Here is an 11,269-nt window from a genome sequence, read left to right on the forward strand (position 1 = left end):
TGTGTCCCCAAATGTTTTGCTTCCCCCTGTATCCCAAGCAGCACGCTCCTGCCTGTAGCTTTTATTGTCACTTAATGTCCAGCTAGATCCCTTGATGGACTCCGGTTTGTCCACCCTGAGGTGTGGCTGCTCTGTGGGAAGCGTTGGTCCTGAGCAAGGTCCTGGGGAGCTGCTCAGTGTAGGCAGGGTAGCTGTCTCGTAGCAGGGAGGGCTTCCCTGCCTCTCCCCTGAACCCGTTAATGCCAAGGAAGGGCAGCGGGATGCGGAGGAAAGCTGCTAGTGACACAGAAAGCTGCCGTCCCCGCGTCACCCGAGCATCCCCGTGAGCTGCTGAAGGAGATGAGCCGAATCCTAGTCAAGAGCCCTGTCACAAAGATGTCTGCACGGGGCTGAGGTTAAGTCATCCCCGGAGCCCGTCAGGGCTGGGAAGTCGGCGGCAGGTTGCCCAGCTCCACCGCTGCAAACCTTGGCAGGGGAGACAACGCTCGGGGTTTGCCTTTCTTGATGGAGGATGAATTTTTAAATGCATGTAAGTCCTGACAGCTGAGCACAGGAATCCACCCGAAGCCCCGCTCTCTCCGTGGCTCTGCTGCTCGACGGCTGACAGACCGCTCCGCGGGGCGACGAGGGCTGCAGTCGGTTCTGCGTCATTAGCAGGATAACGGGCGATGTCCCAGCCATCGCGGTCTCCGTGACCCGCAGTGATGGCTGAGGCAGAGCGAGAGCAGCTGCCTTCTCCTCCGCAGGTGGAGACAGAGTCAGGCAGCACCAGTCCCTGCAAGGGATGGGGATGCTTTTGGTGATGGAGGGGTGGTAGGGGCAGGAGCTGTCTTGAGGATACCTGGCCTTGGGTAGCACTGAGGGGAGGGAGGGACCCTCCCACCTGAAAGGAGGGGGTGGTTGGGGTGTGATCCAGCCCTCTTTGCAAGCTTTGAGGTCGAGAGGTTTTGCACTGTTAAGGGTCTGCTCCCTCGGGACTGTGCTTGTTGGAGGGGCTCCATCTGTGTACCCAGCCGGAGGTCCCCAAGGCTAGGGGTGTCAAAGCATTTAGATTTTCAGGTTCTGGTGGTTCCAGTAGAAGTTGGATCTTTATTGCCATAATCCTCTGGGGGTCCCAACCCAGAGCATCGCCCTTCTTGCTGCTGCCCTGTGGCCAGAAATCCACAAAGTGTTTTAGTTCCCCCATCTGCTAATGAATAAATGTGCTGTAATCATCTTAAAGAAAAACCTGTTCGGAAGTTTCTTTTTGGACTTTATTTAATTTAATTTATAGATCATTTAAAAGTCTCAAATGAGGGGCTACTTCTAAAGTTCATCACAGTGCAAGGTTTTTGATGTAAAACCGCTGTTGTGCAGCACTGTGCCTATTTACAGAGCAGTGTGCGTGACTGTGCTGGTGGTGGTCAGTGACAGGGTGTGCCGTAGAGTTTGGCATCCACTCTTGTTGGTGAGGATCACTGGGCGCTGGTACCTGTAGGAGATGAGACCTCCTTGCTTGTGCTGAGACCCTTTTCTCTAGGAATTTGAGCCTTGAAAAGAAAGTTGTTGCTCTGTTCCTCAGCAAGCTACAGTTCCCTGTCATGATCGGGTTCATGATCATGATCACGATCACGAGCTGGGATATGGAAGTTGTTCTGGCAGGGCTTCAGTGCCCAAGCTCCACCCATCAGGGATGCCTTGGTGTGTGTCCTCAAGACTGCCGCTGTGACCCTTGGAAAGCGACGGCCAGACAAGGCTGGATTCTCTGGTGTGTAGTAAGAGCTTCAGTGCGTAGCATAAGGAGACCCCGATACAAGCTGTTGAAAGCTCAGAGGTCTGAAACCTCTTTGAGGCTACTCCCCGTCTGTCAGACTTGCTGACATCTGGTGTTTTGAAGGCTAACCTGATCATAGAATCATAGAATCATAGAATGGTTTGGTTTGGAAGGGACCTTAAAGATCATCTAGTTCCAAGCCCCCATCGATGGTGGGACAAGGATTTGGTCACAGAAGATGGGACGTTGAGACAGCCTCCTTGTGAAGCAGAAAGTGCCTTCAAAAATTGGCAGAATGTCATCCCCCAGCCCCACGTAGGAGGCCCAGGCAGAGAGCCAACCAGACTTGCTGGAGGTGACAAAAGTGCTGTGAGACCTGTGGAAACGGGCACCAAAACTTCAGCAATCCATCACTGGGGCTCCACCACTTGGACAGTCACCAAGGCCTTGCCTGTGCTTTGCACCAGAAGGTGACATATGAAGAGATGTCCTGGAGACCATTGCTCTGTCTTTGGCTTTTGCCCTGCCTGAAGAAGTCACAGCTGTGTACAGGGGCTCCTCAGAAGGTCTGCGAGGAGCAGCAGCCTCCTCAGAAGACTGCCTTGTCTTTGAGGGAGGTCCCAAGGGATTTACTACAGTCAGATCCCAAGGGATCTCCTTGCTTCAGAAAGAGGCAGGGCTGGCTGGGTGGAATTGGATGCATCCTGCACATGTCTTGGTCCATGCAGCAACGGGGTGAGGTCCAGGAAAGGAGGGATGAGGGTGGATGGTGCCTATGTGCCCTGTGCCTGGGGAAGGGTCTGGCCTCCTCCTCATGGAGGGCTGTGTCCATACCAAAGGATGGCATCAAGATGATAAAGTCACGGCCAACCTCGGGGCCTCCTTTCCATCACTTGACCCATAACTTGGGGCCTTCCCAGGCTGGGGGAGCAGGAGGGTGTGGGGTCTGTGGAGGGTGCCCCAATCTGGGTCAGCCTCTCCCCAGTGTTCTCTGGGCTTCCCACTGGATGTGACCGAGGTGGTCATCAACAGCACAAACGCCTGCAACACAAGAAGGCTGATTCCCCATCTGGAATACCATGGGGGTCCCTGGCATTTTGAGGGGACGGGGTGCCAAACATGGAGGCACCGCAGTCACTGCCTGCAAGACGCTCTCCCTCTCGCTCCTTCCAACCCCGGCTGGCATGCAAAAGCCTCGCTAAAAATAGTTGAGCACAATAGGGACGGAGCCCTGCTCCGCTCTCCCCCCTCCTGCTCGCCGTAATGACCCTGCAAACACTAAATGGCATCTGAGTGCATTAAGCAGCAAACTCTCCGGTGACACGGCAATTACGGCTCTGAAATAGATTTGGTGCGTCACGGAAGATAAGGGTTTTGAAAGTTTCTGTTGTGATTATAGCTTGTAACTCCAACAAATAACAGGCTTGGTAATAAGAGGCTGCCAGCAGAGCTATTGTGGTTCTCTCTCACTGATGGCACGTAAATTGCTATTAATGTCCTAAGTGTACTTGAATATGCCAGTCTCGGGGCGGCGGACTTGGCTCTGTGTCTCTCTTTACGTGGCCTGTCATTGTCGGGCTGATAATCTACGGTAATTGCTGCCTCTTGCAGCGGTCCGAGACGCGTGAGGGTGGGTATTGCATCTCGGGGAGCGCAGGGACGGTGGGGCCGGCTGCGGGTGGAAGCTGGTGGGGTCACTGTGGGTGGGGGGACATGCAAGGCCGTTCGTGTTTGTGCATAGTCCGGTTTCACGCTTGCCCCAAGGTGAGATGGGGCAGGGTTTGCTAACCTCTGGGAAGCTTGGGCAGTGGTTCCTGTCTGCCTTGCTGTCACCTGGACCCCTTTGCAAGGGAGCACGTTTGCCCGCGTGCACGTAAGAACGCACAAGCCCGTTGTGTGTGCGCACGCCTCTGTCGTTCCTGCTTTGTGCACGCTGCGAGGTGGTTTCACCCCTCAACACATGGGTTCCCACGACCCACCCCTGGTCTGCTCCTTGCTCCCGTCTTGGCTGCCTCTCGGGCAGGCAGGAGCTGGTCAGCAGCATGGACAACCTGCTGGCAAGGCCCAGGTGGCTGCTCGGCACCATGAGGCTTTTCCTGCCCTTACCCCACTGCGGGGGCGTGCGGGGGCTGTCGGGGCCGGTGGTGGACACCCCGCGCTGGAGGCAGCGGGACGGGCAGCCTGGGAGGGCGAAGCAGCTTGGGCACGTCTGAAGCGGGACGGCGGCTGCTGCCAACTCGAGCTTGGGCAGGAGCTGGAAGGATTAATTAGCCGAGTACTGAATCAATGTCAGAGCCAGCAGAGGAGGGTGGGTGCGACATCTGCTCCTCTCCAAAGGGGATGGCAGCCGCAGAGGAGCAGCTTCTGTGTGCTGCCGGCTCCTGCCTGCGGCAGCCAGGGCTCTCCGGTAGCTCTGCTCTTGAGAGGCTGGAGGGTTTGGCTCTGCCTCTGTTTTTAGGAGAAGAAACAAGTTGGCCACCATGCTCTGCTGTACAAACCCTCGGATGGGATATGGTGGTGGCCCCTCCATTGCGCTGTGGCTTGGGGTCCCTCGAGGAGGGGTGATGGGGAGCGAGGAGGACCAGCGGCAGAAATTTGTTGGTGGTTTTACTGCAAAGCGAGGAGGGGAAGGCTCTGGCGCTGGGAGCAGAGAGGTGGCCCAAATCCCTGAACACAGCCTTCATGGTGGCAGGAGAGGTGTTTGGGCAGCATGTCCTCCCCGCAACAAAGCTTGGTGCTGGTGGCTTCCCCCCGCGCAGGGACCGCGCAGCAGGAGGGGTGCCCGGAGGGGCAGCGAGGGGGGACATGGAGCTGTGCTGGGGGACACGGCGTGGCTCAGCGGTCCCTGGGGACCCATTGCTTGCTCTGCGTGTTCATAGCACCTGGGTGCAGATAACGTCCCAGGATGGGGTCTCTGGAGTGAGGTGTTTGCTGTTTTCCTCCTTCCATTTGGGGAAGGGACCTATTTTGGGGTGAAAAAAACCCCAAACAACCAGCGCTCAGGGTTTCTGTGGAAATATATATTTTTTAAGGGACAGAATTTCCATAAGCACTTGCAGTTTATCAGAACCCCTGTTTTCAGCAGAATTGTTTCTGGCCTCATCCCACTGATGGAGCCCCGTGGTCTGCGGTGGGATGGGGAAGCTGGAGGGGACATCTTTACCTCCTACATCGGCCCCTGCCAAGGGAGAAGCAGGGGGGTCTGGGGTGGATGGGTGGCTCCGGTAGGGCCAGGCGTGCCGTTGGGTCACTGACGTCTCCGTGCCTCCCTTCCCACAGGCTAATGGAGGTTGGCAAGACGCTACTACCCCGTCGTCGGTGACCTCCCCCACAGAAGGCCCTGGCAGCGTTCACTCTGATACCTCCAACTGATCTCCCAGCAAATTGCATCCCTGGCTGAGCCGGCCCCGGCGGGGGCGGGAGGGGAGGGGGCCTCTCCTGACACCGCAGCAGGCAGACTGGAGGTGAACCCAATCAGCACACACAAGAAGACTCCTTCTCTTCTCTTCTCTTCGTCGGGATGCTTTTTTCAGCCAATCTGGACACTTCTTTATACTCTCTTCCCTTTCTTTTCTGGGTAGAAGCCGCTCTCCCCCTCCCTGCCACCGCCACAACACCACTCCCTTCCCCTCACCCCTTCCCACCGAAGGATTATATCAACAGGTAGAAGGATTTTAAGGAGGAAAAGCAAAAATCAACTGCCGCCACACAAACCAACCCCAAAGCAGCGTACGGCCTCGCGCTGGGCGCCTTCCTGAGGAGCCACAAGCGTACCTCAGTGGCGTCTCGCTCCTTGACTCGCAGGCAGTCCCCCTCGCCCCCGTCTCTCACGCTACCTCTCCGTAGGGAAACGCCACCGCAGCCCCGCTGCCGCCTCGTCTCCGCCAGCCCTGGCCGCAGCCAGCCATCGCCTCCCTGCGCCCAGCCCTGCCGCGGTGAGCTGTCCCTCAGGCACCGCCGGTGACGGGGCGGCTGGAAGGAGCTGGCGTTCTCTCCTTGGCTTCCAAAAGGTACTGGCCCATTCCCAGCCCTGGGAAACCCATGACTCTTCCCAGTCCCTGCCCTGCTCCGCTGCACATCCCAAAGCTGGATGAGCTGTGAAACCCCGCCATCCTCCCTGCCCGCTGTTGAAGGGGAGGAGAGGAGGGAAGGAAAGGAGGCAGAGGTGGGCGCGAGATGGCCATCGCTGATAACGAAGGTGCTGAGCACCTCCGCGGTGTTGTACAGGATCAGGCGTAGAGGGTTGATGGGACCCTGGCAGTTTTCTCACAGCACCCGGGGAGGCCAGTGGTGGAGTTTTTTCTGGCGAGGAGAGTGTCACGGGATGTTGGCTTGTGTTTTTGGGAGCGTGCTGCGCTGTGGAAGAGGAGGAGGTGAGTTCCCCAGTGCAGGCAGGACCCACGGAGGTTGGTAGCACCCACTGCACTCCCAAAGCCCTGCCAGGCAGGCAGCGAGGGACGGGCAGCGGGATCCTAGGGGCTGGAGGCGGTGGGGTGAGTGCGCCGGGTGCTTTTGGTAACGGTTTATGCAGCAGGTTTGCTGGAGGGGGAAGGCTCTGCGAGTCGGGGGACCAGCGTGGGTGCAGCATGTCTGGCACCTTGTGATGGACCCTAATACCTCTTGGCTACATCTCACGCTCTTGCACGTCCGTGCCCACCCTGCCCGCGCTAGTGCCAGCCATCTCGAGATGGGACCTGCCAGCGCAGAGCGGCATTAAGCAGGAACCGTTTAAAATCAAAGCTCTGACAGGAAAATTTCCACCGTTTTGCTGGAAAAAGGACACGTCCATGGCTCCGACACGCTGTCACCTTGCAGCATGGGGCCAGCGGCATGACTTGCCTGAAGTGGAGGTGAAGCCTGCCTTTCCCTGGGGAACCAGCCCTGAAGGCTCCAAAACACCAGCTCTGAAATTCGTGACCTTCCCCCAAACACCAAAAATCCCAGTTCAGTGGATTTTCTGTTTGAGCTGGTGGGACCAGAGCAGGATGTGAAAGGTGGACAAGAAACAGCACAAGCTGCTCCTTGCTTAGTTCGTAGGTCTCCAGCGGTGAGACGCTTTCTGCTCCTCCTTTCGCATCCGTGCCGGGGGACGGGGACCGTGATGTGGCACTGGAGGTCTCGGGCTGCTCCCGGCTGGGAATACAAGAGCAACGAGAAGGTGGTTCCCTGCGAGGCCGGTTCGGAGGTGCTGCCCGTCTTCCCCAGCCCTGCACCTTCCCGCTCTCCTCCACCTCCTCCCATGGCCTCCCCCAGTGCAGCCTTTTAACCATTTCCAGCTTATTTTACGTGAAACCGATCCAGCAAAGCATTTCAGGGACGCAGGACTGGGTCAGGGCCGTCCTCCGGAGCAGCAGTGCCGTGCCTGCGGGAATGCCACGGTACCTCTTGGAAACCTCCCGGGAAGGAGCCGAAACCACCTGCTCACCGCTCACCGTGCGGGGCTGCCCCCCCCCCCGCTGCCCCTCCTGCCCGCACCCCCTGCTCGCTTGCCTTTTTCTTTGGCTTTTTTTTATGTTTAGGTTTTGTTTCTCCTCCCCTTCCCCCCCCATCCCAACCCCGAGTGTTGTGGGTTTTTAATCTTCTTTTTTTTTTTAATTATTATTATTTTTTTCTGCCCAGAAAAACCTGACTTCGATACAAAAAAAAAAAAACAAAACAAAAAAACAAACAAAAAAAAAACAAACAAAAAAAACCTGCAGAAACTCAAAAAAAATAAAAACGACATAAAAAAACACAAAAAAACCTCGACGATTCTTTCAGCTTTATTAACATTTTCCATTGTTTCTTGCGATTTGTGTCTCGTTCTTTGTAGTATTGATGATAACGAACATTTGATAATGAATGTTCTTGTATATTCAGATAAAGGAGAAAAAAAAAACCAAAAACGCAGTCAGAATTTAATAGTGTTTATAATAAAAGAATAAAAAATGACCCTCTTAGCACGCAAAATTGAACAGGGGGAAGGTCCCGTCCCTGTTCTTTCTGTGGCAACAAGCGCTTCATTCCTGTATAGTTTATAACATCAAACTACCTACATTCATCTGCCTTTTTTTTTGTTGTTTGTTTGTTTTTCCCATGGTTTGGGTTTTATTTTTTTTTTCCCATTTTCTTGCATTTGTGAATTAGTTCAAGAATGCTAGAAAAAGTGTAGAGTTGTGCACACTCATTTCTTCTTACACAATGTTTAAAAAGTGACGGTAATTCATTTTGTAAAACTTTAAAAAGGAAAAAAAAATGGTTGGAATAGTGAGCATTAATAGGTACAGTCTAACACTTTATGTTTCTTAACGTTGAGACCCAGAAATTACCTTTTATTTTAAGTTTTTTTTCTTTTGGCATTATTTGGGATGGGAGGGGGGGCTTTGGGGACGATGCTGAGTTCGTTGTGACCCGTCCGAGGTGACGGCCACGCCGCTCCCCCTGCGCCTTTGAGCTGTGACCCGAGTGATGTGAAAAGTGACAGCGGTGGGTTTTTGGCGGGGGGGGTTATCTTCTGGGGAGATGGTCCCCACCTGGTTTGACACCCAACCCCAGAAGCTCCTTGGATGGCTGCTCTGGGGCTGAGCAGGGGGATCATGTCCCGGAGAGGGACGTAATCCCGATGGGTTTTTGGGAGATACCGAGGGGTGACGGGGAGTATATCCCGAATATACCCTGAATATATCCTGAGATCTCTGTGGCTGCAGGGTGGGGGGTCAAGGTGAAGCGCTGAGGAAGATGCCGGTTGGCATCGCTTTAATTTTCTCTTAAAACAGTTTTCCTGCTCCCCCCCCAAAAAAACAACCTGATCTTTTCACATCACTGAATGGTTTAGGGTTTGGGGTGTTATTTTTAATCCTGAGGTTTCCTGGAGTCCTTTTGTTTTCGTACACCTTTATTATAATTATTATTATTATTATTAAGACAATGTAAATCAGACATTGCCGGGGGGGTTGGTTTTGTCGGTTTGCTTTTTTTTGTTCTTGCAAAGCCCTTTCTACCCTTGTAAAGATGATCCCATTGGTCTGAGTTGCTTTTTCTTTTCTATCCCCCCCCAATCTTTTTTTTTTCCTCTTCCTAATGGATTCCAAATATTAAAAAAAAAAAAAAAAAGAAAAACCCTTAAAAAAAAAAAAGACTCTTTGTTCCGACCTGGTTTTGAAACTTTAAGCTTTTCTGCTTCTGTAAAGAAAAAAAAAAAAAAGGCCTCTGTCTTTCTGATCCCAATTGAGACTTTTATGTTCTATGACGATACTAACAAGGTGTAGGTTTTACAGTTTCCTGATTTGTACTGGTAATGCATATTCCAAATAAATAGTTTCTTTTGTTGCAAAAAAAAAAAAAAAACAAACAAAAAAACTTTAACCAAACCTGGCGTATTTTTTGGGAGGAAAAATAAGAGAGTGAGACACCCTGGGGGGGCAGGAAGGGTTTGGGGTGCAGCAGGGGGTGAGCAAAGGCGATGCTGGGTCCTGCTCCCGGTGAGGGGAGCGTGGGAGCCGGGGGCTGCAGTGCAGCATCCTGCCTTCCCCCGTGCCTCAGTTTCCCTCTGGGCAGGGGGAGGCAGGTGCTCCTGAACACAGGGGCTTGTCCACGCAAAAAAAAAGCATTTTCAAGCTTTCATTTTCACTGCCCATTCGCTGCTTTTTTGGGCTTTTTATTGCACTTTCCAAAAAAGCTAGAATGGGTATTTTTGTTTATCGCACCTGGGGGTGGGGCAGGTCTGGGGAGCAGGGGAAGGGTTGGTGATGTCTTCTGTTTTCCTGGGGGTTTTAGTTAAAAAAAAAAATAGAAATTCTGAAAATGTTACTGAGGAAAAATTAATTTTCAATTTAAAAATAAGCTGCAATTTAAAAAAAAGAGTCTGTGCATGGGGTGAAAACCAGGACAGCTCTGCCATGTCTTTGGAGACAGAGGTATTGGATGGAAAAGGGGGTGTCTGGAGAGGGTGGCTGTGATTGCCTGGCTCCTGAGCTGGAGCAGGGCAGGCAGGATCCCTGCCACAAACCCCTCCAACACCCCATGGGGACCAAAGCGCAGGGAAAGGAGCCCCCCGGGAGCCCCAGGGAGGCGGCACAAGGATGCTGGAGCTCGCCCGGAGCTGCCGCCTGCGCTCCCCCATGGATTTCTTGTCAATGATTATTCAATCTCCAGCCTGACCTTTCTCTTCTAAATAACACGGCGGTATCAGCGCGGGCCAGCCTCCAGCTCCGGCTGCGAATTAACTGTATCGCTCTCCGGCAGCAGGGCCGAGGAGCCCCCGGCCGCCGCGCCGCCCCAGGAGGGATCTCCCTCCAGCAGTGCTCTCCTAATGCCAGTCTAAATATCATCTTGCTCCCGGCTGTTTCATTGTAATAAATGCTCGTTCTGGCTCCAAACAGGGAAATGTTAAGTCTCACCGGGCCCCAATGAGCGGATCGCCCCAAAAAAAGGCAGGTGGCAGGAGGTGATGCTGGGAGAGGGTGAGGGGTGCTGGGGGGTCCTGACACTCAGCCTTTGGGTGGGTTTGAGCATGTCACACCTCTCCCAGCTCAAGTCTTTCCACAACCCTCTGCAAAAAAAGAGATGGTTTGAAGGTGGGGAAAGGGCACGTGCAGCCTCCCAGGGCGGTTGGGGGGCGAGTGGAGGAGCCGCGCTGGGTGCAGTGTCCTCCCTCCCTCCCTCCCTCATCAGCTGCTTGGGGCTGAACGAGAAAACAAACCCACGGGAACCCAACGGGATGGTTTGTGTTTTCCTTCCTTTCATCTCCTTCCCCCCTCTGCATCCCCACCTTTTCCCTCGGCGGGTGCTGCCCATCATTCTCCCTCTGCCACTCACTTATCAATGGGGTTTGGGGTTTTTTCTTTCTTTCCCCTATTTCCCCCCATCCGGGCAGCAAAGTTCAGCCCTGGGCGAGAGCAAGCTCCGAGGGCAGGCTCCTGCACTTTCTCCATTTCACATTATAACATTTTAGGCCAAGAAGTGAGAAAAAAACACAGCGTGCACCGGGGACACCCATGGCAGAACCTGCCGGAGGCTTTTGGTGAGCAGAACCCAGCGGCTCAGGGACGGTGCCGATGCCCAAGGAGGCATCAGGTCCCTCCCTGCGTCACGTCCTGGCCCATGCAATACCTCTTGGGGCTTTTTGTCCCCGCAGGCAGGTGCCAGCATGCCCCCTGTCCCTGCCAGCATGTCCCCGGCCCTACCAGCCAGCCTGGGGTGTCCCCCCCCATCCCTCACCCATCCCCATGCCGGGAGCCCCAGCCAAGGGCCACCATCGCCACCGGTGCAAGGGGCTGGCGAAGCACCCCCCCAGTTGTTAATAATCCTGACCGAGGGGCTGGGAGGCATCAAAGTTATGGTCTGCAGTAAAGCCCCGTGCGTTTGCTGGAGAGTTTAATATACTGCAGGAAATTTCGCCTATAAAAGGCGAGGGTTATGGTTTTCCTCCAGTTCACTGGAGTCTGTAACTTACGGCCTCCATAAATGTGAGTGGGTCTCACAATCAGCCCATCAGTCTGCGCAGTCGTTCTGCTTTGTGGGGAAATGTTTTACTGG

General features: G+C 54.2%; 1 protein-coding gene across 3 annotated transcripts in view; it reads left to right on the plus strand.

The window, feature by feature from the left end:
* The window catches only part of PBX1 (PBX homeobox 1), a 134,053-nt gene extending 125,202 nt beyond the window's left edge, over positions 1 to 8,851 (plus strand). For 2 of the 3 annotated variants that reach the window (XM_068416964.1, XM_068416965.1), the window contains one exon: positions 5,033 to 8,851. In XM_068416964.1, the coding sequence (XP_068273065.1) occupies positions 5,033 to 5,125 (93 nt within the window). In that variant the 3' untranslated portion in view covers positions 5,126 to 8,851. The remainder of the gene's footprint in view (positions 1 to 5,032) is intronic. The other variant, XM_068416966.1, reaches the window with a different exon arrangement.
* Positions 8,852 to 11,269: the final 2,418 nt, after the last annotated feature.

The sequence above is a fragment of the Nyctibius grandis genome, chromosome 21 (assembly GCF_013368605.1).
Source record: "Nyctibius grandis isolate bNycGra1 chromosome 21, bNycGra1.pri, whole genome shotgun sequence".
Classification (NCBI taxonomy): domain Eukaryota; kingdom Metazoa; phylum Chordata; class Aves; order Nyctibiiformes; family Nyctibiidae; genus Nyctibius; species Nyctibius grandis.